Source organism: Sturnira hondurensis, unplaced genomic scaffold (assembly GCF_014824575.4).
Source record: "Sturnira hondurensis isolate 20B ecotype Veracruz unplaced genomic scaffold, ASM1482457v3 Scaffold0007222, whole genome shotgun sequence".
In the NCBI taxonomy this organism is placed as follows: domain Eukaryota; kingdom Metazoa; phylum Chordata; class Mammalia; order Chiroptera; family Phyllostomidae; genus Sturnira; species Sturnira hondurensis.
This window is the reverse complement of record NW_028079853.1, coordinates 2266181-2292940: the sequence shown is the minus strand read 5'-3', so window position 1 is coordinate 2292940 and position 26760 is coordinate 2266181. Positions and strand designations below refer to the sequence as shown.

General features: G+C 43.1%; 1 protein-coding gene across 3 annotated transcripts; it reads left to right on the top strand.

The window, feature by feature from the left end:
- Window positions 1–4210: 4210 nt before the first annotated feature.
- On the top strand, window positions 4211–26091 carry FBXO40 (F-box protein 40). 3 transcript variants are annotated; one of them, XM_037051532.1, is made up of 7 exons: window positions 4211–4332; window positions 4444–4550; window positions 10881–10953; window positions 17488–17520; window positions 18408–20321; window positions 22483–22638; window positions 23180–26091. In XM_037051532.1, exons 4-7 carry the CDS (start codon window positions 17518–17520, stop codon window positions 23237–23239), a joined length of 2133 nt encoding a protein of 710 aa, XP_036907427.1. In that variant the 5' UTR covers window positions 4211–4332; window positions 4444–4550; window positions 10881–10953; window positions 17488–17517; the 3' UTR covers window positions 23240–26091. The 3 variants fall into 3 exon arrangements, with proteins under 3 accessions (XP_036907427.1, XP_036907430.1, XP_036907431.1); XM_037051535.1 differs by lacking the exon at window positions 10881–10953 and having other exon boundaries at window positions 4211–4550; XM_037051536.1 differs by lacking the exon at window positions 22483–22638 and having other exon boundaries at window positions 4211–4550; window positions 23024–26091.
- The last annotated feature ends 669 nt before the right edge of the window (window positions 26092–26760 follow it).

Below are 26760 nucleotides of genomic sequence, written 5' to 3'. Positions count from 1 at the left end.
CTTGTTTCGACCCAGCAGCAGTGCTGAGCTCTTGCTTAAGGAATAGTTATATTTACACAATCCTAAAATTACATTCGGCCCTTTGAAGGCAACTGTGAGGCTGATGTGGCCCCCCCCTCCCCTGGTGAAAATGAGTTTGACACCCCTGCCCTAATCCCTGGTGGCCACTGATTCTTTTACTGTGTTTATAGTTTTGCCTTCAAATCAATAACCTTTCACCTTCAAATCAGTAACTTTTCACCTTAAGAAAACAGAAAAAACAAACTAAGTCAAAAGCAAACAGAAGGAAGGAAATAAAAACTAGAGCAAAAACAAGTGAAATAGAGAATAGGAAAACAATAGAGAACATCAGTGAAACCAAAAGCTAGTTCTTTAAAAAGATCAATAAATGACCAGCCTTTAGCTACATTAACAACAACAAAGACTCAAATTACTAAAATCAGAAATGAAAGATGCAACATAACTACAAATCTTACAGAAATAGAAAAGCATTATAAAGGAACACTATGAACAACTGCAAAACTTTTATAAGTTTTATAACAAATTAGATAGATGAAATTGACAAAATCCTAGGAAGACTCAAAATACCAATTCTTACTCAACAAGAAATAGAAATACGGTGAATAGGGCTTTAACAAATAAAGAGATTGACCTAGTAAACGAAAATGAAAACAAAAATCTCTCCACAAAGAAAAGCCCAGGGTCAGATGGCTTTACTGCTCAATTTTACCAAACATTTAAAGAATTAATACCAATTGTTCACAAACTCTCAAAAAACAGAAGAGGACATTTCCTGAGTCATTCTACAAGACCAGTATCACCCTAGTACCAAAACTGAACAAAGACATCAAGAAAATTATAGCCTTGGCTGGTGTAGCTCAGTGGATTGAGTGCGGGCCTGCGAACCACACCATCGCAGTTTGATTCCCAGTCAGGGCACATGCCTGGGTTGCAGGCCAGTTCCCAGCAGGGGACTCACGAGAGGCAACCATACATTGATATTTCTCTCTCTCTTTCCTTTCCCCTCTAAAAATAAATAAATAAAATATTTAAAAAAAAAGAAAATTATAGACTAATATTTCTCATGAATAAAGATGCAAAAATCCTCAACATGATGCTAGAATACTGAACTCAGCAACACATAAAAGGGACTATGTACCAGGCCAAGTGGAGTTTATCAAGGAATGGAAGGTTGGCTCAGTACACAAAATCTATTAATGATACACCATATTAATAGAGTAAAGGACAAAAACCACATGATCATTTCCATAGGCACAGAAAAAGCTTTTGACAAAACTCCACAGCCTTTCATAAGAAAGGCACTCAACAAGATAGGATAAACTATCAAATTCCTTCAACTTGATAAAAGCTATCTAGAGAACATCCACAGGTAATATAGCACACTTAATGACAAAAAACTAAGTATCTTTTCCCTACGATCAGGAATACAAGTTAGGGATGGCCATTCTCACCACTCTTGTCCAACACAGTGCTGGAAGTTCTTGCAATAAAGAAAATAAAGCAAGAAAATAAAGTAAAAGACACCCAAATTAAAAATAAAGAAGTAAAAATATCTCCTCACAGATGGCACGATTTTGTATATAGAAAATCATAAGGAATGCAGAGGAAAACCACTAGAACTAATAAACAAGTACAGCAAAATTTCAAGATATACAATCCATACACAAAATTTTTTTTTTAATATTTATTTATTTATCTTTAGAGGGGAAGGGAAGGAGAGAGGAAGAGAAACATCAATGTATGGTTGCTTCTTGTGCATCCCCTGCTGGGAACTGGCCCCTGCCAGGAACTGACCTGCAACCCAGGCATGTGCCCTGACTGGGAATCGAACCGTGATCATCTGGTTCACAGGCCCGCGCTCAATCCACTGAGCTAAACTAGCCAGGGCCATACATAAAATTTTTTGTCATTTCCAACTAGGGGTGCTTCTCACCCCCCAAAAGTTTACCTATAGGGACATACAGAGGTGGGCAAAAGGAGGTTTACAGTTGTGAGTATGTAAAAGTTTATTTTTGTATTATTACTTACTAATTACTGTATTATTTGTTTGTATTACAACTGTAAACCTCCTTTTGCCTGCCCCAGAATAGGCACAAAAAAATACAGGAAGGGAAATGCAATGTCTGCTAATTAGAGCAGAATTTATCACATCTATTTTCAGCCCACACATTCAAGGAATAGCATTATTGAACACTGGTATATGCTAGACATCATTTATGGGCTTTATATATATGAATGTATTGATGTGTTAGCTCATCAACACATGGTCACACCAAATATTACCAACCTCATTTCACAATTGGGGAAACTGAGGTAGAGAGTGGTTAAGTAACTTGGTCAAAGTCACATGTGTGAGGTCTGTCTGGAAAAAGTCCAGCCACTGTTAATATAATGAGAACGGTTTGCGTGACATCGATGAAACCTGGCAGCCAAGGAGAATGTACTGGAATGTGCATCCGTGAACAATGACGACTTCACTGTACTAGTTAGTGGGAGTGGTAGACACCATTAGTGAGCATGTGTACTGTGTGGCCTTTGCATTCAAAATGACTGAATGAGTAGAGCAACAAATCTGCTTCAGGTTTGGTGTTAAGCTTGAACATTCCTCTATGGAAACTAACTATTCAGATGGTTCCGAAGGCTGCAGCTCTGGGCAACTGGCGGTAGGCAGCTTCATCACAACAATGTGCCCCCTCATGCATCATGTCTCATGCAGAGGTTTTTGGCAAAACACCAAACCAGCCAGGTGACTCAGCCCCACTATAGCCCAGATTTGGCTACCTGAGACTTCTGGCTTTCCCTAAAACTAAAATCACCTTTGAAAGGGAAAAGATTTCAGACTGTTGATGAGATTCAAGAAAATACAACAGGGCAGCTACTGATGGCAATTAGGAGAACTTTGTGAGGTCCCAAGGTGCCTGCTTTGAAGGGGACTGAGGCATCATTGTCCTATGTACAATGTTTCTTGCATCTCGTATCTTCCTCAATAAATGTCCCTATATTTCATATTACATGGCTGGGTAATTTCTGGACAGACCTCATTGTACAGTCTCCATACTTATGATAAAGTTTTATTTATAAATTAGGCATGGTAAGAAATGAACAACAACAGCTACTATTAAAATAGAACAATTATGTGAATGTGGTCTCTCTTAAAATATCTTATTGTGGTGTACTCACCTTTTTCACTTAAAGGAAGCACTTTATGGCTTCTCTTTGGCATATCCTTACACTTTGGAACCATTGTTAAGTTTAGGATGACATGAGCACAAGCACTGTGATACTGTGACAGGCATCTGATAAACCAGGACAGCTACCACGTGGTTAACAGGCAGGCAGGATGTGCAGCTTCCGAGTGCTGGGTGAAGGGTAAATTTGCATCCCAGGTTGGATGAAGCTGGACAGCACACGATTTCAACCTGCTACTCAGAATGGCAACAATTTAAAATTTATGAACTGTTTATTTCTGGAATTTTCCATTTAACATTGCAGAGCACAGCTGACTTCAGGTAACTGAAACCACAGAGAGAGAAACCACAGATGAGGGGTCAACTGTACCTAGAAATTAGCCAGGCCAGGATTATATATTTTCTTTCCCCAGAAGATAGCCAGATGTGTCTACAGCCATACCACCCTGAATGCACCTGATCTTGTCGGAAGATTGCTGAACACATCCCTCTGAAGAGAAGGAGATAAAGAAGAGCACCAGACTGGGAATAAGAATAACTGTTTTTCCTCTGGCTCTTCTGCTAGAGCAAGTCATGTGACCTTGGACAATGTACACTCTCTAACCCTCAGTCTTCTCATCTGTAAAAAGAGGGAGTTGGAGTAAGCCATAGCTAAGGCTCCTACCACTTCTGATTCTCTCACACTGGACTTGCTCTGTGCTTGATTTATGAGCTACAAACTCTCCCTTTTCCAACCACCTGGGAAAGAAGAGGGCCGGGAGAGGACAGCCACTTACTTGTCATGACAAGAAATAGGAGAAAGAGAAACAAGACCGCATGTCACTTGCACAATTTGCTGCTTCAGCGAGTTGTGGATTTAGGTGAAAAGCATGGTTATAATTAGAGTGACAGGCTGAATATTCCACCAGCCACCTTGAGCACAGCTGGATCTGCCCAGTGCACGCTCAGGAGTCCGGGAGGCTGTGCCAGCCTTGAAAAGGATCCTTCTTAAAAGGATTTTCTTCCTTCCTCAAGGGAAAGAAAACCCATTGATATAGAACTTCACTTCCCTTCTAGCTTTCCCTGCTAAATGCCACTCCAATAGAGACCGAGTGTTGATAAATACAGGAGAAAGAAAAAATCAGTAAGCTGAGCCTGGTCACATTGACCCTTGTGATATAGTTTTATTTTTAACCTCGAAACACTTGAACTATTCCTGTTGAAGTTTGCTCTCCTTTCCCTGCCTCCTCAACAGAACTCTGGTCTGTGCAGCTGGTGCACCTTCAGCTGCCTCCTGCGACCTGCTTGCTCACCATCTGGGACGCAGGTGCAGCAGATGCTGACTTGGCCCATGCCGCTAAGGTAAGCTTCTCAGACCTGAGCAGGTGCACGGTGGGGACATTTGGAGCAGTGAATGTGGAGACTGAGGCCGAGGTGCTCATCACCTTTTTGCTCTGAGCAAGAAGATTGTTAAGCAAATGAGTTACATGTGGGTGGGGGGAGGTGTTCGTGCTGAAAATGAGACTCAGCATATGCAAGTTTCCGTTTTAAACTATAAAATCTTAGAGCAAGAAGAGATTACCTGCTTTCTGACAGTTTAGGTTCTTTCTTCTGCAGCCAACCAGAGTGACTGATGAGGGGCTGCAGGGTTGAGGAAGGGGAGTGGTGAGGAAATAGTTGGAGGACTGAACCCAGGATTTCTCATGTTAAAGTCCAAATGCTATCATATTTTTACCAATCAGCATCTGCTATGTTAACTGCAAGTCATCCTCATGTGGTTTAAATTCTATCCCGCGTCACCTACCAGTTAATGTGCCACAGTGTGTTTACTGCATGTGCTATTTAAACTTTGCCCGCAGAGTTTAAAACCTGTTTTTCCCTAACAATACTCCCTAAATATGACTCTCGCCACCCCAGAGCTCTTCAATCCAAAATGCATCCACAGAATAGAAGGGAAAGTATTTTACAAGTTGCAAAACTTATACAGGCCATAAATTATTGTTGTAACTTGCATATCTGTTGTAGACCACTCTGCTTGGTGCTAGGAATTGCATCTCAACCCCTTGTGGCTAAGGGCGAGGGACGACCTCTGGAATGTGAGCTGCAGGAGACAAAGCTTGTCTCTGGTAGCAAACGCTGCCTCAGTTTCCTCTCCCTGCCCCCAAAGCTTGGTTGGAAGTCAATGATGGGTAAGACCCCTCACAGCAGGGGGCAACCTAAGCCAGACTCCATCACTTGGGAGGCCTTCTGGGGGGGCTGCAACAAAGAGGGAGCAATGGACTCTCGCCCCCCCCCCCCTCCCGGCTTTGACAAAGCCTGAGTCCCCATGTCCTCTAGGAGAAGCTCTTCCTGGCTCTAATCCCCTTAAGCCTGAATACCTGTTGGGGAGGGGTGCAGCTCCTTGCCTTGCTAGAGTGTGTCCTGGGGAAGAATCTGGCATCACAAAGATTTCCTGATAAATCTGTGAAATCTGCTCTGCTAAGAATGCTTTCATTCATATGTTAAAAGTTCGAGCAGGAAACCCTAAAACTCTGTTCCTGACAGACTCTGACTCATACTAAGCCCTCAGATTTTTTTTGAAATGTTATCTACTGTTTGATCCTTGCCACCCTGTATTCCTGTGTATTAGAACTCAATAAAAGGCCCTGGAGGAGGGGGCTTGAGGCCTTTTTCTCCTTGGAGAAACTGGCCACTGCTGGCCTTTTTCCCCTGAGAAACTGGCCACTGCTCATGACCTTTTTCCTCTGGGAAAATGGCCACTTCTCCTCCCTAAGCAGATCACATCATGTCTCAGTCATATTTACTCTCATCCGTGGTGGCTGGGGGGACTTGCGAGGAAAGTTGCCCCCACACATATCCAGAGGGACAAATGTAAAATGATTAATGATAATTAATGTATTGGAAGCTTTAAAATGTAGCTAAGTTATTTCTAGCTTTTGGAGTAACTGCATAGAGTTGGTAGGGATAAGGGAGAAGTGTTTATTTTCTTGTTTCCTCTCAGCTTTGCTTTGGTGTTATATGGTTTAGAGTTCAGCTAAGGACATACTGGGAAGTGGCTTATGCAGCAAAAAAGTGATTCTGTACACTCTGAAGTACACAGGCTAAAGCCACCAACGCCAACTTAAAGGAGATCTACCCAGATACTAATGTCTGGTTCCTGCCTGCCTCTGTAACCTCCAGGTGCATCCCGTAACTCTGCTAAGGGTGTCTGAGTTATAAGTATGCCTGTTTGCTAGGCACAATTAAGTGTACCACCCATTAAATGCCTAACTGCATTTAGTCTTGTCAGGGTTGCCAAGGCACCAAGATCTTCAAAGTGTGTACTGGGGTTCTCTGCTAGCAAGACTGGGGACTGTTGGTTTAGGAGTAACCAAGAAGACAGGCTGATGTATATAGTGAGCCCTAGGTAATCCATTCTTGGCCAATACAAACAAATGGTGATTTAGAATACTGATAATTAATAATATAAGCAGCAGATATGAGAATTTACTAGCTAATGAGATAACTAGAAAGACTACAGATAGAGAGACTTCTAGCATAGATGGAGAACTGCAGATGGCAAGGTTGAACAGATCTGGAGGAGGCCGGTTCCGTGTTCAGGGCACCATGAAAGTGCTGGAATCATAGCCCTGATGCCCAGGACGGTGGAGCAGAGAAGAGTGTTGTCTTGCCAACTGGTTATGTGAACATCTCAAGAAGCAAAGAGGGGTTACTTTAATATTTAACTTCATACAATTTCTTTGCTTAGAATCAAATATCTCCATAGCAGGGGAAACAGGTTCATAATGCATCATTAAAATACAATTGTTAATTTAACAATTAAATGGAAATAATTGACTGGTTAATAGGTTAAGAGTTAAAGAATATCTCTGACCTTCAACTTTGGATGTTGTTGCTTCCACTATAGTTAAAGCTCAGGAATAAATAGTTATTGCCATGAAAAGGCAAAATAGTCACTGACATCATGTGAGGGGGTGGGGAGAGGGTCCTTTGCCTAAAAACATCTCCCTGACATCAACCCTGTTCGTCTGCTAACTTTAAAATTACAGGCAGGAATGTTGAAACTATTATCTGCTAATCCCATTCTCTTTTTGCTTGAGTCAGTGATTTAAATATACCTGCCGTATGCCTTCTCATGACTTTCTTGGCCAGCAACACTTAGTCACCACCTCTTCCTCGTTTTTTCCAGGCTCTGTCCTCTTTGTCCTTGGTGCCATCTAAGTTGCCCACATGCCCTTGGCCGCCACCACACAGGTAGCTTCCTGTGACAATGGTTTCTACAGAATCTCTTCATAAAACACCAAGGTGAAGAGTGTGGGCAAGACACTTAACTTTTCTGGGCCTCAGTTGCTCTTATAGGAAATGAAGAGGTTAAATTAGACCTTTTTCTTTCAAAGTGAGGTCCTTGAACCATCAACATTGTCTAGAACTTATTGTGTGGGAAGATGCTCAGGCTTCACCCCAGTCCTACCAGATCGGAATTTTTTCAAAAAAGATTGCTCAAGTGATTCCTATGCACACAGAGGCTCTCTGGTTACCTGCCTGATTCGGATTTCTGACTTTTGGCTGTACTTTGTAGAACAAAGTACCACAACCCTTGAAAGACAATTCTGGCAGCATTTCAGAGCGTCTGTGAATAACTCCAGTCCTATGAACTCTTTTCCGTTCAGTTAAGGCTACACTAACCTAATAAAGTTGAAAACATTTCTTTTTCTTACTTTAAAAAAAAATCCCCAAATTAGCATACATCTGACCTCATTACACTTTCCTCCTGTATTTGTCTCAAATCACTATCTTTGAAAGAGGTTGCTCTTTCAAAATATTGCCTTCTTTTGGGTTCTATTCAATTTCATTCCATTTAATCCTATTCAGTAAATGTTAATTGAGTGCTGGGAGCTGTGTTAGCTACACTCACTCTCCTTCCCTCAGAAACAGGTTAACAGTTTTCTTTGAGGTCATTCGCAATTGCTCTCCATGCTCTGTTGATATTCCAGTCAGAGCCCCTGTCACTGCAGGAAAACACTGTCCTGCTCTGAGCATTTCTGCTGCATCTGTGGCTTTGTCGGGATCTCACCCCCATTCACACCCTCACAGCAACACTTCTCTCAGGTTGTCCTGACTCCCACAACCAATCGGCAAGACAGAAGTGGAGACTCAGTTGAGACCTTCCTTCCTCCCCACCTTCCCCATAAAGAGCAGCATAATGTAGGCAAACAATTAAATTGCAAACTTCAACCTAGGGAAAAAATGCCCTACTGTTGCCTTTGTGGCTTCTAAAAGGCACTTCTGCCCTGTCTGGCTCAGTGGATTGCGTGCCAGCCTGTGAATCAAAGGGTGGCCAGTTCCATTTCCTGTCAGGGCATGTGCCTGTTTCCGTCCAGGTCCCAGTGAGGGGGCTGCACGAGAGACAACCACACATTGATGTTTCTCTCACCTTCTTTCTCCCTCCCCATCTTTCTAAGAATAAACAGAAAAAACTTTTTAAAAATAAAATAAAGTCTAATAAATAAATAAATAAATGTCACTCTTGGCTGATGCAATACTATTTGAATTTCTAAGAAATAAATGCTTTTTACTGGTTACCAGGGGCCAAAGGGGGAAGGGGTTTGGGAGAATTCACATTCTTAAAGAAATACGGTAAGATTTTTTTAAAAAGATTACTACACTGGCAGTGGTATGTAAGATACGTTTGAGTGAGGGAGAACTGAAAATTGAAAGGCCAGCCAAGAGCTCTGGAAGTGATGCAATGGAAAGAAAGAAAGGCCTGAACAGGGAAGAGGACCATGAGAATGACCCCCCCAATAGAGGAGTGACTAATGAATGCGTGAGTCATATACTAGACACTTCCCCTACTTTTTTTCATCTGATCCTCACACACTCTTATGGGTTATTATGAGCCACACTTTATGGATGAATAAATTAGTCTTAGGGAGATTAAATAAGTTCTCAAAAATTACTTAGCTAATATATGAAAATGTTCATTTATTTGCTTTATATTGGGGGCTTCACATAGGGCCTCTTTGTGGAAGTAACATGTAAGCTGAAATTTAAATGGCAAGAAAAGAGCCCATAACACAAATATAGAGCAAGGGAAGAATCTTGGCAGAAAGACCAAGTAGAAAGGCCCTACAGAGGATTAAGCAACAGGCTTGAGCCATATGCTCCAGGGAAGAGAAAAAAATGAAAGAGGCAAGCAGCGGGCACTGGGCTTTGTGGGCCAAGATAAGGACCTCAGAATTTATTCCTTGTGGTGAGGGTCCACTAGAGATGGTTAAGTAGGAGTAACAACCTAGTATTAAAAGTTGTTGAAATCACTCTCTTTGCTGGTGAGTATAGACTCTGGGGCACAAGATGGAAGGAGTGATGCTGAGTATCAGGCTATTGCGCCAGACGGGATGAGAGATGATGGTGCTCAGACCAGGCAGCAGTGGTGTAGATGAAAACGATGGGTAGAAATGCCCACTGCCTTTTCAGATCTTTCTCCAAGGCCTTCCTACCCAACTGGGCAGTAGTTCCTTTGAGTTAGGTGCATAGTACCAAGCATTTTCTGGCTCAGCAGTTCTCTAATTGAGCTTACAACAGAATCAGCTGGATTCAGTAGGTCTGATTCGGGAGGGCCCAGGGATTTACGTTTCTGACTCAGTTCAGGCTGATGCTGTTAGTCTGACTGAGCACACACCTTAAGGCCCACTATTTTAGCTACCTTACCTTTACTTATTAACTTACTGCCTTCTGAATGGCCCACCAAGCACCACGACCTGCATCGAATAAAGTTTCTTCTCCCCTGCTGGGTTCTAAATACTTCCCTATTTCTTTAAAGAAATATTCATCCTTCAAACTCATGTACCAGGTCCTTTCAGCTACTTGTATTCCACTCAAACCGCACCTAGTACAACCAGCAAAATCTAGTTCTGTGTGGATCTTGAACTGTTAAATCTAAATTATACTGGCTACTGTCTCCTCTAGACAGGAGAATTTTAAAACATCAAAAGTTGACAATTTAAAACATAAAAAGTCAACAAAAGTTGACTTTTTCACAGTGAAGAGTTTTGACCATTTATGTGCTTTGACTTAGTGTTTCATTTGAAATCTCAGAGTCCAGATTGTAGGGCAGGTTTTTAATCCTCCAAACTTCACTCTCCCATTTATAGTCCCTGAAATGCAAAACCATGGGACTTGGATAACCTTTTTATTTCCTCTATTCAGATGGGACACAGTAGGGCCTCGGTCCAGAAGAGGACCAAAAAAAGCCATCACAGGGATGAAGTTGCTTCCTAATGAAGAGCACACAGCTCCTCCACAGTTTGGACAGATTACGTATGCAGATGCCTCTCTGTGTCCTAACTGGAGGAGCGAGGCCCTTCCCCTGATAAGCTCCACTCCTGGGCTTGCTTCCCCTGATATCATGGATGGACCACACAATGTCCCTGCGGGTCTCCGAGGGACACAGTGTGGTCGAGCAAAGAGGCGAGAATTTGAAGCCAGATAAACTCAGAGATTTTTGTCTTTCTATTTTGTTTGGGGGGGGGTTTACTTGTTTATTTCTTCTGTGCCTCAGAATCCTGGTCTGTAAACTAGAAATGGTAATCTCCCCCTCATCTGGTCATTGTGGGGATTAAATGAGATGTTATATAAAAGCACATGCCAGGCACTAAAGTCTTGTTTCTCTTTCTCATGGCTTCCAAAACACAGAGAGATCACTCAGTTTTGCAAAGTCAGACAGACTCACGGAGGATAAGGATCCAGTCATTGCACCGAAACAGAGGTTAGTAGAGCAGGGCATCTTATTCCCCAAGACAACCCATAGTGTATCCAATGTGAATAACGTGGGCCAATAGCAACTGGTTTCAAATAAGGTGATCAGTCAGCTATCCAGCTTTGCCGAGGATTTAGAGGCATCCCAGGACTTGGGACTTACAGTGAGAAAACCAGGAGAGTCCCAGACCATCCAGGGCCATTGGTCACTCTGCTCACCCAACAGGGACCAGACAGTCAAGAATGTCTGTCCTATTTCTCAGTGAGAAAAATTTCCCCTAGAAACACAACAAAAGGTTCAGATGTAATTTTTATGCCCGTGGGCTGTATTGACCTTTTTATGTATGTGTGTAAAATTTCTCTGGAGTCTTCTCTACTCACTGTGTCTTTTTGCTCAGCACATGTCCTCTCTCAAAGTCACTGATCTGGTGTAGCTCCAGAGCCTGGAAGAATATCTTTAAATAGCAGCATTAAAAAAAAATAGTAGCATCTTTGTTGTCTGCATGCATTGTTTTTCTTCTCTCTTAAAGGGGTATTTTCAAAAACCATGTTTTGCTGTGTATAATGCATACCCATGTTTTGTGCACACTGTACACAGGATTATTATATCCATTATTACACCCAGGTGTAATGCACATCCTTATTTTCCCCTCAAAAAGTTAGGCAAAAAAAAGTGTGCATTATACATGGCAAAATACAGTAACTTCAAATAGATGGAGAGCAATAAGGCTCCACCACAATTGTTTCCTGCTTCAGTAACACTGTTCTTAAGGATCGTACTTTGTTACGCTGAATGATAAGAAATGAATGCACTTCAAGTTTATTACCACCGTCCCATCAGCCAGACACATCTCTGCTACTGGGGCAGGGTTCTCACTACACACACACAGCACAGAACTAGCCAGACCTGCTTTTCCCTTCCCAGAAACTGGACTCAACTTTGTGACAGAACCAGGCAGACAAATACAAAGGTGGACATTTCTGGTGCTGGTAGCTTTCTCACATAGTCTTATTCCATTTGCGTCTGCCTCTTCTTTGTTGCCTGAAACCCAGCAGGGGACTCTGACTCATACAGGTTCCATTTTTATTAATTGTATCTTCTATGAATAGAAAGCAGATGGTCACATTCTCCCAGCCAGGGCACAGTACCTGGGGACACTGGAGTGTGTGCTTAATGGTTTTCCCTTCCCCTCCCAGCAAACACTGCATTTCGAATGGCCAAGGATCCCACAGCACAGCTGAAATGCCACATTTGCTCCGGCAAGAATTCCACTTTGTCATCGTTGTTCTTAACCTCACAGCAGCACTGGAGGCTGTGGCTCAGCCTCACTCTTTTTACATCTGGGTCACATAGTGTTCACTCTTTTAACTCTTTGGTCTCTTCTTCTCTGGCTCTACTTCTTCCTATTGTCCCCAAGGTGGTTACATTCAGTTATGAACTTCAAAGCTCAGATTTCTGTTTTGTGTTACTTCCCCAGCTATGGCTTCCTCTCTCAGTTGTAAGTGGATAATTCTCAAATCTGCATCTCCACAATCTAACACTTGTATTAAATGTGGTGGATCTATCTTTCCTCCCCAAACAATTTTATCTTCAGAATTCTATTTGTCTCAGAATTATACCCTCTATTCTCTCTTCTTGGTTCAAAATCTTGGCATCAATTTTGATTCCTTTCTTTTCCCATGTCCAGTCAGAAACAAGAGTGTTAACTAACATTTTCCTTTTTAATGTCTCCTATCTACCTTATCTTACCTATTTCTAGTCATCAGTCTTCCCCATCCAAGCTTCCCTCACATTCTCTGCATAGCAGTTTCTACCTCTAGGTCCTCCCACTCCATCCCTCCACATCAGTTATACTGTTAAATGACTCCTTATTAAGTACCAAATAATTCCAGCTGCTTTAGCCTAAAATTTATGGTTCCCACAAGTCCCTAAGTCCACAATGAACATTTACCCCAGGAGTGGTCTGGATGTTAAACTGTATTTTAAAAGATTCAGTAGCTAGACTCTTGAATCCTAAAGACATCCTCTGCCCAATCTTATTTTACTCCATCTCCCTCTCTGGCTTTAACACCTCAATTTATCTTCTGTTGGGCCCTGGCCTCGTTTAATGTTCTGGCTTGCAACTTCTCATCTGCCTCCTGATTCAGGCTGACTGTTAGGGTTATAGAGCACTCTGACATGATCTTCCTTCACCCTCAGCAGCCCCAGTGCATAAGAATCAGATGGGGAGTGTGTTAAGAATTTAAATTCCACCTGGATGGTGGGGGTCAGCAGATTGAGTACCCACCTGCAAACCAAAGGGTCGCAGGTTCGATTCCCAGTCAGCGCACATGCCTGGGATGCGGGCCAGGTCAGGCTCCCAGTAGGGGATGTGCAAGATGCAATCACACATGGATGTTTCTCCTCTCTTTCTCCCTCCCGTACTCTCTAAAATGAATAAATAAAACCTAAAAAATGTTTTTTTAAATTTCAAGACACCTCTCAGTCAAGTTAGGGCTGCAGCCAACATCTACAGCAGTGTCATTATGGAACTTTTTTAAAAAATATATTTTATTTATTATACCATCACAGTTGTTCTATTACCCCCCCTTAATTCCCCTCTACCCGCACACTCCCTCCCCCACCATTCTCCCCCCCCTTAGTTTATAACCATGTGTCTCAAGTTCTTTAGATTCTGTATTTCCCCCACTATTCTCGCCCTCCCCCCTATCTATTTTCTACCTACCTTCTATGCTACTTATTTTCTGTATCTTCTCCCCCCTTCTCCTCCTCCCACCCCCCTGTTGCTAACCCTCCATGTGTTCTTCATTTCTATGGTTCCACTCCTGATCTAGCTGTCCTCTTGGTTTGCTTTTGTTTTAGGTGTGGTTGTTAATAACTGTGTGTTTGCTGTCCTTTCACTGTTCATATTTTTCATCTTCTTTTTCTTATATAAGTCCCTTTAGCATTTCATATAATAAGGGCTTGGTGATGATGAACTCCTTGAACTTGACCTTATCTGAGAAGCACTTTATCTGTCCTTCCATTCTAAATGAAAGTTTTGCTGGATAAAGCAATCTTGGCTGTAGGTCTTTGGATTTCATGACTTGGAATACTTCTTTCCAGCCCCTTCTTGCCTGTAAGGTCTCTTTTGAGAAATCAGCTGACAGTCTGATGGGTACTCCTTTGTAGGTGACTGTCCCCTTATCTCTTGCTGCTTCTAGGATTCTCTCCTTCATTTTAATCTTGGGTAATGTAATTATGATGTGCTTTGGTGTGTTTTTTCTTGGGTCCACCTTCTTTGGGACTCTCTGAGCTTCCTGGATTTCCTGGAAGTCTATTTCCTTTGCCAGACTGGGGAAGTTCTCCTTTATTATTTGTTCAAATAAGTGTTCCACTTGTGGCTGTTTCTTTCCCCCTTCTGGTACCCCTATAATCCGGATTTTGGAACGTTTAAAGATGTCCTGGAGGTTCCTAAGCCTCTCCTCATTGTTTTGAATTCTCATTTCTTCATTCCTTTCTGGTGGGATGTTTTGTTCTTCCTTCTGGTCCATTCCATTGATTTGAGTCCCAGTTTCCTTTCCATCGCTATTGGTTTCCTGGACATCTCCCTTCATTTCAATTAGTTTAGCCTTCATATATTCCTCTAATTTGTGACTATAATCAACCCGTTCTGTTAGCATTCTGATAAACAGTGCGTTGAATTGTGCTTCTGAGAGCCTGGCAATCTGTTGGTCGCTGAGAGTTATCGGCTCTGGGACTTTGAGTTCTTCTTGCGCCATCTTTTGGGCTGTTCGTGCCTGTTCTGTAGCTGGATTGGAGCCCTAAGGTGTTCACTAGAGCAGGGCAACTCAGTTGCTGGGTTGTGACGTTGTCTGTGGGGGTGGGGTCAACGAGGAACTATGGCATCCCGTCTGCCGCCGTGGCCCCCACTGGCGCCACAGCCACCACCGTCACCGGGCCACGCATTTCGTCCCACTGCACGTGAGTGTGCCACTGCCGTCAACCCTCCACCACTGGGTTCGCCCTCTGGAGCCTGCGCGGTCCGTCTCACTGTGCGTGAATGTGCGACTGCAGTCAGTCTGCCCCACACGCCGACTGGTTCCGGGCTGCCTGCTCGCCTAGGTCGGGGGATCTGTCCTGCCCGACCCGGCTCCGCTGCTGGCTCCGTCCCTCTTACCGTTCCCATTGACGGTTCGTAGTTGTCGGACTTCCGTATAATTCAATTTTCTGGTCTTTGGGTGTGTCTTTGTTCTCCAAACCTTTGTTGTGTTCAAACTTGGCTGTAGGAGAAGGCACAGTGTTTCCACCTATGCCTCTATCTTGGCGGAAGTCTGGAACTTTCTATGAAGGTGGAAATGTTGTATTCCGCGTTGTCTAATAGAGTGGCTACTAACCACATGTGGCTATTGAGCACTTGAAATGTAGCTAGCATGCCTAAGAAATGAAATTATTGATTTTATTTAATTTTGATTAATTTAAATTTAAGTAGCCACATGTGGCTGGTGGGCACACACTGAAGTGCAGTGCAGATCTATAGTTTCACAAGCATCAAGCTGATTCTGATGAACAGTGCTGATTAGGAACCACTTTAACAAGCGGTCCAGGTGACTCATGCTCACTTACTGGCACGTAGTAGGTAATCAACAAATGCTTGTTAAAGGAATGGATGAACAAACGAATGCAGAAGTGAACCAGAACATAATTTTCAATGAAATTCAAGTCTGTACTTTCTGAAAAGGAAAGGCTGAGGGAGGCTTTCCAAGATTAAAGGGGCTAAAAGCACCAACTATAAAATGAAATTCCAAAAAAGGAAGTAAGAAAAAGTGATTTTTTTCCTCTTTGAAAAGCAAACAAAATCCACTTACCAACCAAATGTAATAAATTGACATTAAAGGGATCCTGCTTCAAAAATTTAAAAAACACACATGACATGTGGGGACTGTTTGGACAAATTTAAATATAGATAACATGTTACATGATATTAGAAAATTATTTTAAGTTTTCTTAGGTAAGATAATGTCATTGTAATTATAAAATAAAATGTCTTTATTCTTAGAAAATACATGTTGAAATACTTAGGGATGATATCATGATATCAGCCACTTATTCTCAAGAGTTTCAACCAAAAATTGTGTGAATCTGTGTGTGTGGAGAGAGAGGGAGGGAGGGAGCAAACGTGGCAAATGTTAACAATTGTTGAATCTAGGTAGAGTGTATTTGAGTGTTTATTGTACATATTCTTTCTCCTTTTATGTATATTTGAAAAAACTTTAAGTTGGAGGAAAATTCACTCACAATGAGTTGGTAAACTCTAAAGTAAATTTAAAAAATAATTTAAACACTGCATCTTCTGATGTTTGGGTCTTCCCAGACTAGCACAGTGCTAGAATTATGCTACAAATTCTCTAGGCCAGGTGTTGCAAACTGGCAGCTACAGGTCCTATGTAGGCTGTATGCATATTTTTCCTTGGCCCAAATAGAGGTTTTTTTTTTTTAAAAAAAGCATTTGCCAACATTAAAAATTTCAAGAATTTTTATCTTGATATATTACATAATAAAATATTTTGCAATATAATGAAGTATAACAGCAAACATGTATAGATGACTTCCTACGAGACAAGCACTCTTCTAAGAGTTTCAGGTACTGCAATGAACTCATTTGCTCCTCACAATAGCGAGCTACTATTATTATTCTCCCTCTGCAGATGGCAAACTGATGGACAAAGGGGTTAAGAAGCTTTCCCAAAGTCTCTCAGCTACTGATTTGTAGTGCCAGGGTGGAATCCTGTGCTCTCTCCCTTCTAACACTACACTGTACCGCCACTCACAAAAATCCGCACCCCCGGTTTCTCTGGAAAAATCAGAAGATCTGATGACACATTCCACATGGGATCAACTGACCAGAGCCAAAAAGCTGCATTCCCATGAAGGCAGGGCATCTTCTCTCATGCTTGCCCGAGTTCCCACTCAGCCTGCTTCTGAGGCCTTGGAGTTTGGCCCCTACTCTAACCATGGCACAGCTGAATACCCCAGAGTGAATGGCATGTGATAGATTATTTCACAGACACTTGTACACTGCACAGACTAAGCTGGATATCAGGCTGCTTTTTAAACAGACGTGAAGCCCCAGTGGGAGCGAGGGCTAGTAACAAGGGTAACTTGGACCACGTGTGTGCATATGTGGTGGTTGAGGAGGGGGCGGAGAAATTTCAGGATAATTGTTGGTAGATGATGGAGAAAAGTTATAAGAAGCATGAGTTACACATTCCATAGTTGCTAAGATGTCCCTTCAGAGGGCAGTGTGGGTGAGTGAAAAGAGCACAGACCCGGATGGCCTGGGTTGGGACCTGACTGCATCACTTAGTGGCTGTGTATCCTTGAACAAGCTATTTAGCTTCTCTGGCTTCCATTTTCTTGACTATAAAATGGGTCGATGACACCTCTAGGGTGGTGGAAGGAATTAGAGTTTGTGACGTCTGTTTGGCCCCTGTTAACATAGATAACCAAAATACTTTTCTCACTATGAATCATTCATATTCATACTTTTTTATTTTCCCTTAGCATTATAAAGCAAGAAGAAATTAGGAAGCTATGGTAAGTACCAGTTGTTCCTGGATCTTCACATATCAGGGGTCCAGGTCTGCTTCATTTAGCCTGCAGCCTAGGCAGCTGGCACACTTGTCCTTATGGTTTGATGATATTTATTGGCTTTTTGCCAAACCAGAGTTGCTAGAGCAAAACCTGGAAGAACTTGACAGAGTAGGGAAAAGGCAGAGAGAGACCTGAGAAAGATTTGTGAGCAAAGATTTTGAGTAAAACTTTAAAAGCAAAAAATGCAGCAATAATCTAAATAGCTAACAATTTCTTCATTCAGCATATTATTGATTACCTGCAATGGTCCTGGCTCAGTGGCAGGTGTAAGGGATGCAGGTATGAACAAAACTAGACATGGCCCCTGCCCTCCTGGGATGTCTCCCAGTGGAAGTTGGTTAAATGAATGATAGCACTCTCATTCTGGAATGCTACCCTGCCATTATGAAGAAAGTTTGTAGAGAATAATTAATAAAACAGCCTAGTCTCATGTTATAATCGCAGATTAAAAAGCAGGACATGAAATTGTATTCATAGTATTAAGTGTGTGATATAAATCACTCATAATCCACAACTGAAAAATAGAAATTGTCAACACTGAACTTCATTACATTCAACATCATTTTTCCCTATTCTAAACACTTCTATACATACATAAAATGAGCTATCAGAAAATACAGAAAAGAGGGTTATAGGTATTATTTCTGGATTGTGGGATTATGAGTGATTTTGTTTTCTTTTTCTCTATGATTTTTTATATCTTCCAAGGTTCCTATAAAAAACATGTACAAACAGGAAATAAGTCCATTAGAACACAGTCACAGACATACCTACAGCTTCTCTCCCAGCACTCATTCGTTTTCTCTTTCCTTTGTCTTTGGTGTCTCCAGGGCAGGGCACGCAGGCCTCCCCCTGGGCAGCACAGGCATTGTGAGAGATGCTTCAACCGTCACTGCCATGTTCCTGTGGAGCCCAATGTCTCCTGCATCATGATAAACTGCCACCTGTCCTGTGGCGCCGCCTTCCACATGTGCAAAGAGGCAGAGCACGAGCTCCTGTGCCCTTTAGAACAGGTTCCATGCCTCAACTCCGAATATGGCTGCCCCCTCTCCATGTCCCGCCACAAGCTGGCCAAGCATCTGCAAGGGTGCCCCGCCAGCGTGGTCTGCTGCTCCATGGAGTGGAACCGCTGGCCCAACGTGGACTCAGAAACAGTTCTTCATGAGAACATCATGAAGGAGACCCCCAGTGAGGAGTGTTTGGATACAGCCCTGGCCCTCCAGGACCAGAAGGTCCTTTTCAGATCTTTGAAAATGGTAGAACTTTTCCCAGAAACTAGAGAGCCCACAGAGGAGGAACCTACTCTGAATGGAGAAGCCAGCTGGGAGGAAATGGGAGGAGCAGTGGGTGGAGTGAACGCGGGTTTAGTAACACATAGCTCTCTGTCACTCACTAAAGGAGAGATGGCAGAGCTGAGTCAAGAAGAACGTGAGGTGTTGGCCAAAACCAAAGAAGGGATGGACCTGACCAAGTTTAGCAGGTGGGAAAATATTTTCAGCAAAGAGAACGCAGCCTCCGCTTTAACAAACTCATCGGCGAGCTGTGAAAGCAAAAACACGGATGGCCCAGGGACAGAACAGATTTCCAACGGCAGTAACATGGTGGGAGAGGACACTGCCAAAGGGCAAGAAGCACAAGAACCCCAGAAACAGCAGGACTGTCATGCAGCTGTGGAAACAACAGGGCTTGCCCCTTGGCAGGATGGTGTTCTGGAAAGACTGAAAACAGCTGTGGATGTGAAGGACTATAATATGTACCTGGTGCACAATGGAAGGATGCTAATACACTTTGGTCAAATGCCTGCTTGTACACCGAAGGAAAAGGACTTTGTTTACGGCAAACTTGAGGCTCAGGAAGTGAAGACTGTTTACACCTTCAAAGTTCCTGTGAGCTACTGTGGGAAGCGGGCTCGCATTGGCGATGCCATGTTGAGCTGTAAGCCAAGTGAACACAAGGCAGTAGACACTTCAGATTTAGGGATCGCTGTGGAGGACCTGCCCAAATCAGATCTCATCAAGACCACCCTCCTGTGTGCTTTGGAAAGAGAACTCAAAGGTCACATCATCTCTGAATCCAGAAGCATTGACGGGCTGTTCATGGATTTTGCTACTCAGACATACAGTTTTGAGCCAGAACAGTTTTCCTCCGGAACAGTGCTGGCTGACCTCCTAACCACTTCCACCCCAGAGGGGCTCCATGTGGAACTCCACAGTGAGTGTGTGACCAGGAGACACAACAAGAGCAGCTCTGCCTTCACTTTCACTTGCAACAAATTCTTCAGGAGGGATGAATTCCCTCTGCATTTCAAGAATGTCCACACAGACATTCAGTCATGTCTCGATGGCTGGTTCCAGCATCGGTGCCCCCTTGCCTACTTGGGATGTACGTTTGTTCAGAACCATTTCCGTCCCCCAGGGCAAAAGGCAAAAGTGATCTACAGTCAAGAGCTCGAGACCTTTGCCATCAAGCCAGAGGTTGCATCAGAGCTGAATGAGGGAAGGAAGAACCACCATCTCTCAGGCCAAGGAGGAAAAAGCCAGAATTCTCTAACCAGCCTGCCCTTGGAGGTTTTGCAGTACATCGCTGGGTTCCTGGACAGCATCAGCCTGTCCCAGCTCTCCCAGGTGTCTGTACTGATGAGGAGCATCTGTGCCACTTTATTACAGGAGAGAGGGATGGTCCTCCTGCAATGGAAGAAGAAGAGGTATTCCCATGGAGGCACCTCCTGGAGAGTCCACAAGAAGGCAAGTAAACACTCATTCATTCAACAAATATTTAAGAGCTTTATACGTGCTAAGCACTCAACTAGGCACTGGGATTGTACTAGGTTCCTGGAAATAAGACATAATTCTTGAGCCTAAGAAGGTCAGTCTAGTAGGGAAGACCTATAAACCTATTCATGGCAATACAAATACATGGTGGTGCCTGTTTATCTCTATGTGTGTCCTGGATATCTTCTCTTTGCTCACATGATCCATTTTCCAGCCTTCTCCCCCAGGGTGCTGATCTCCACAGACTGCCTCAACTGGCTCCTTTGCCTTCTGGTTTCCAGTTAGGCCACCTAATGGCACTGTATCATCAGGTGATGGGAGAGAGGGAGGAAAGTGGACTGGACCGTTCTCTCCTTCTGGCTTCCTCCCAACATGTATTCTCCCTCCATGACTCTTTGCAGTGGCTGTGTCTCTCCACTGAAGGTGGCTATATCAGGTGGTTCTCTCCACACAAGGACCCATTCCAGTCCAATGACCTCCCTCTTCTTCCCTTTCAGGCCTAGGGTAGTAACAGCCTAGATTGTTACCAGCCCAGGCACTGCCCCATGTCTTGTGGCTTTGACTGTACTATGACTTCTGTCACCCTGTACCATACAGAAGGGGGACTCCTAATTCAGTGTATCCAAAGTGCCCTAAGCATCCTTTCTTATAGTAAATATGCTGGTAATATGCATCAAAAATCCATGTGCCCATTGAGGTCAATAATCTCATTACAGTTGAGTTTCTTCCCAATATGCAGGTGTGTGCAAACTGGCATCGGGGAGTTACAGTTGTTTACATCTATTCTTCTTATTTATGCCTAAAATATCTTGTATATTTACTATTACTTATTTCCTGAGCCGCCTTCTTCAAAGAATCATTGAGATTCTCTCTCATGTGTCCATCCCTATATCCAGATGTTAAATAAATGCTGACTGCCAACCAACCATGTGCTAAGGATACGCATGAATGGGACTAAGCCCCTGCCATTCAGGAATTGTAGTCTAGAATTGCCTAACGTTGTCCTCTGTAAAACCTGATGCCAATAATTTGACTTATATACTAGAAATTCCATTATTTTTTTTTTGGCTCATATTTGTTCCCAACTCAGTGATTGCTTTCCACTCTCGAATATAATTTGGGATACACTAATTTCTTTGCAGAATGAAAGAGAGAGAATTTAGTTGGAGCATCCTTTAACTCCAAGTAAATTTTCTTTCTGGAGTTAAAATGGCTCTTTAAAGTTAAAAAGGAAATTGTTCTAAGATCCTAGGAAACATTTTACTTACATAGGAACAATGACAAGAAACTGAGGGTGAAGTGGTCAGATTGGAGGGGTATCAGGTTATGCCTACTCTTGTAGCCAGATTTTAAAATTAGTGACTTTGCCACAACATCCTAGGTGGAAAGGTCAGTGGGTGTTTGAGTACCTGACTCCTAGATTTCTACTAAAATTTTTTGTTCTAAGATTTCTTATATATAACAATACATTTAGTTTCAAGCAATAGAAAACCAACTTAAAGTGGTATAAACAATAAAGATAATTTATTGGACCCAAATATCTAAAAAGTCCAGAGGGAATAGCTTCAGGTAAGGCTTGATCTGGTAGCTCAAGAAAATTCCCCCGATTGATGTTTTTCTTTCTATTTTTTTATCTCTACCTCTTCAATAGTGGCTCCACTGTAAGATATAGTGAGACTTGATGGTTCCTGGGGGCTACAGTCACTCCTGAAACTGCAATTTCCCAGTTCAAGTACAGAGGGAAAAAGAGAATCTGCTTCTTGATATCTCAAAAAAAAAAAAAAAGTTTTGGAGTAGAGCCATTGAAACGAATTGTCCTGATTTGAACCATGTGTCCATTCTAGAGCTGGTGGGTGTATGTGTGGTGCTAGTGGTGGTGTGGTGGGTTCAATAAACAGATTAGTATCAGTCATTCCAACACAACTGGGTGGCTGGCTAGGAAGGTTATCTATTGGAAGCGGGAACTGGGAATTAGGTGCTGGAGAAGAAGCGAACAAAATGTCTGCAGCAACCACTAACCACTAAAAGCTAAGAACAGGAAAAACAGGAAAGCATTTCCTTCTACTGGTCACATAAAGCTAGCCTGAGGGTACTGCCCCAGTGTTCACGTTTGAACTTCTATCTTTCCCAACAGATCTGGCAATTCAGCAGCCTCTTCTCTAAAATCAACAACTGGGAATTTAATGAAGTCACGTCCATGTCTGAGCACCTGAAGACCTGTCCTTTCAACATTGTGGAGCACAAGACTGACCCAGTTCTTTTGACCAGCATGTGTGAGCCCCGTGAGCAGGCCCGAGAGANTCTTGATATGTCAAAAAAAGAGAAAGTTTTGGAGTAGAGCCATTGAAATGAATTGTCCTGATTTGAACCATGTGTCCATTCTAGAGCTGGTGGGTGTATGTGTGGTGCTAGTGGTGGTGTGGTGGGTTCAATAGACAGATCAGTATCAGTCATTCCAACACAACTGGGTGGCTGGCTAGGAAGGTTATCTATTGGAAGCAGGAACTGGGAATTAGGTGCTGGAGAAGAAGCGAACAAAATGTCTGCAGCAACCACTAACCACTAAAAGCTAAGAACAGGAAAAACAGGAAAGCATTTCCTTCTACTGGTCACATAAAGCTAGCCTGAGGGTACTGTCCCAGTGTTCACGTTTGAACTTCTATCTTTCCCAACAGATCTGGCAATTCAGCAGCCTCTTCTCTAAAATCAACAACTGGGAATTTAATGAAGTCACGTCCATGTCTGAGCACCTGAAGACCTGTCCTTTCAACATTGTGGAGCACAAGACTGACCCAGTTCTTTTGACCAGCATGTGTGAGCCCCGTGAGCAGGCCCGAGAGAGCTTAGTTGCCACCTTTAGAGCCAGACCACAGGCAAGGCAAGCCAAGTAAAGAGTCCAATACCACTGTTCTTGAATTCTTCTTCAGAATTACTGAAAGGACGGAGTATGCTTTGGGGGACTTCCCTCTGTAACTGCATATGTGCTTCTCTAGGTGTATTAGAGTGTGCAGTGTCCTCCAAAACCTGAGCAGTTGCACAATGTCTAAGAACTTCCTAAGCCCTGCCTTGCACAAGTGTTATCATACTGCATTGATGACTTACTTCCTTTCCTTTTTTATTTCTAAAATAGATCCGTCTGAAGAGAAAATAGGTAACTTGAGGTCATTGAGAAAGATAAGCCCAGTTTCTTAAGAGATAAGAGAGCAATGAATTCCATAAGCAGTATAGACCTGTGCTTTTACCGGGTGGGGACGGCGGGTGTGGGGGCAGCGTTCAGTTTACAAGCACGTTCCAATTTGTGGGGCAGGCAATGCAGAGATGCGGTCTGAGGTGTCAGTCCTCATGGTGAAGGGCACCATTGTGAAGGTTCTGGAGCTGGGGCTGTCTTGACTTTCAAGTCCAGGGCTGTTTTCCATTGCCCCACTGCCCCTAACACCAGACATCCAAACACAGCCTGACAGAATAGAAACCATGGCTAAGCACAGCATCCTGGAGGACCCCACAAACCAGAGGATGAAAGCCAGAAATAAGGTCACAAAGTTTGTTGTATAGTCTTGACAACATACAGGGCAACCTTGAAAATTGAGGAGTCCAAAAGAGACACTATATTCATGGAGAAAATAAAGGCAAAAGCCTCAAGCCTACACTTTAATAATGACTTAAGAGTCCAGGTATTTTTCTCCTGAAAATTATATCCCAGGTCGGGATTAGAGAGAGTGCAGACACAGCCCAGCACCCACACGCACTCAGGTCCTGTGCGGGACCTTGGGAAGGAAGTCTTGGCAACATGGTAGTTGCCTATAATGGCTCCTACCCAGTACTGGTCATGGCTCCAGCCTGTCTAAAGTGTGTGACACTGCTAGTTTTGGGTAACAAACAGCAAATACTCATTAGAAGAAAAATAAAAGAAACTGATTTCCCCTTTCCTTAAAGCAGGGTTTCTGGGAACTGCTGCCATTGGGCACCAAGTAATTCCTTGTCATGGGGGACTGTCCTATGTGTGACAGGATATTTCGTAGCATCCCTAGCCCCTAGTCATAGATGCCAGGTGTACCCCCCCGCCAGCCATAACAACCAAAAATGTCCCCAGACATTGTTAATTGTCCTCTGAGTCACTCCTGGTTGAGAACCGCTGCCCTGAAAGATGACATGCCAGAGGCAGGAAGTTAGGATCAGCTTTTTTCGGTACAGCACAATCTTCTCTCTCTCACATAGTTCTCTACAACGGTGAACATTTCATCAGCTCTTCTTTATTTACAAAATGGGTTTTAGACACGTGGTGATTTTAAGTTGGGAACCAGATGGAGCTGATTTGTTTGGTGTGGCTTCATGCCCTTGGATCAAGTGCAAAACCTTATCTTTTCAGCTCTCCCCACATGTCGCTGAAGCCAGGAAAGTTAAGCTCGTTATCTTGCATTAACATCTCTCTCACCTTGATTGGCGCCATTTTCTCAGCAAGCCCAGCAGCAGTCCTCAAGCACTTGAGTAGGAAGGGAAATGGAGGATAGGCCTCATGGAGAAGCAGAGAACAAAGAATCTAGCCAACGACAAAAATGAGTCTAGTTGATCTGGATGCTTGTTATCACCCACATCTCTGAAGGTGGTCCAAAGCTGGTGTAGATGAAGTAGATGACACCTCTGAGGAGAGTCAAGGGGCAGGCACTCAAGCAAGTCCCAGAGTGGAAATCTGCTCACCTTTTCACTACAATGTGCCACTTGGTACTGTTCAGTAATGTAACTATTTTTCCTCATTCTTATTGTTTGGTTTATATTTCAGATGTGTATATAAGGCATTGTTTTCTAAAAATACAACTAGAGTGTGATCTACGATTTTATTTGGTGAAGATAAGTAACTGTAAACAACTAAATTCTGAAGTGGGGGAAAAAAGGGGAGAATTCTCCAGGTATCATCAGTTCTGTGTGTTTTGGATCTAGTCCTTCCTGTGTGGAGAAAGAGACCTCCTAAAGTTCATTCAGGGTTTCTTATTTTACTAGGAAAGAGAGAGGAAGAGAGAGAGGAAGGCAGGGAGCTATCAGCCAAGGGAGGTGAAAGTTAGGGGCTACAGTTAGATGGGTGAGAAGTACAGAGAAAGGAGGACAGCAGAAGGCTGTCCCCCACTATCCAGGTGGATGGGGACAGGCAGGGGTGGGGTGGGCAGGAGAGCAGTCAGGACAGTGTCACAGGGCTCTGTGGGCTGCACACTCCAGCCGCACTGTGCTTTCTCCGTTGCTGCCTTCAGAGCAATACTGAATTGATCAACATCATCACACACATTTTATAAGATATCTAATAGTATATGTTGCAGAAAGCAGGGTACTGCAGTGTGTCCACTGATCGATCCAAACAAACACATTTTATGGTGAGAGGGCAGTTGGAGCAAAAGGAAACCGTTTTACAGAGACTGAATTGGACAGAAGATGGTATCTGACACAGGCCAGACAGTCAAACATGGCTTCAGTCTAGAAGCACTGAGGGGAGTGAAGAGGGACTGTGTTCCCAGGACAGAGAGATGTCTATGTGTATCGCCACCAGGATAACTGGTTCAGAGTAGAAATCGGCCACACTTGGAGGGTGAGGTCCATAGAACTGTTGCCTTAATAGAATAAGGATCTGGAAAAGAAGTTTCTGTCTTAAAATAAAGGGAAAAATGAAAAGCAAGGTGGGTCTTGGAGGTGTCACCAGAAAACCACTGTAAAATTCTGATCTATGTGTGATGTCAAATAAAACTGGAATGAAGAATGAGATTGTGCATTTCTATAAAGACTTACCTCTGTATACTGGAAATTCCAACATCTCTACAAGCAGAAATAAAAGCTGCTTTGCACTCTTAAAGGCTAACTGGGTAAATCTTGTAAGTTAGGTCTAGAGACAGATTTGTGATTCACCAGCATAGAAGTCATTGTGGAAACAAAGGAGTTTGTGTCTTAAAGAAAAGCCAGGGAGCAAGTCTGAGGAACACAGCACTCTGGGCATGTGGGCAGCTCACAACTTTAGGAAGTCCTGGAGCATTTATGGGGCTCAGTTACTCATTGTAGCTCCCACCATCTTCTTCATCTCTGAAAGCTGGACCCAACTTTAGATACTGGTTACAACATAGACGTCATCTTACCGACAAGACATTCCCTACACCAACTAAATCCCTGACTATGATTTTGACTTGGTTTTGATTTTGCCTAGGATCTTCTGTCTTGGGCCTTATGAAGACCAATGGCCTGGGCTAGGATAAACCCACTATGACCTGTCTTCTCATTCTCCTTCATCCCCATACTTTGCCTGGTGATTTGTTTTTTGCCCATCACTGTCTATCCGAATGTCCTCAACTTTTTTCCTATCAGCCTCAACCCTGAAACCACACAGAAGCTTCATGAGCTCCTTCCATGTACAAGCTGACTTGGCCATCAATTTCAGTCG

What these genes read in the sequence shown, in the direction of transcription:
- FBXO40 (XM_037051532.1), top strand. An exon ending in CCTGGAGAGTCCACAAGAAG is followed by an intron (nt 20,322 to 22,482) that starts GCAAGTAAACAC and finishes CTTTCCCAACAG; the next exon opens with ATCTGGCAATTCAGCAGCCT.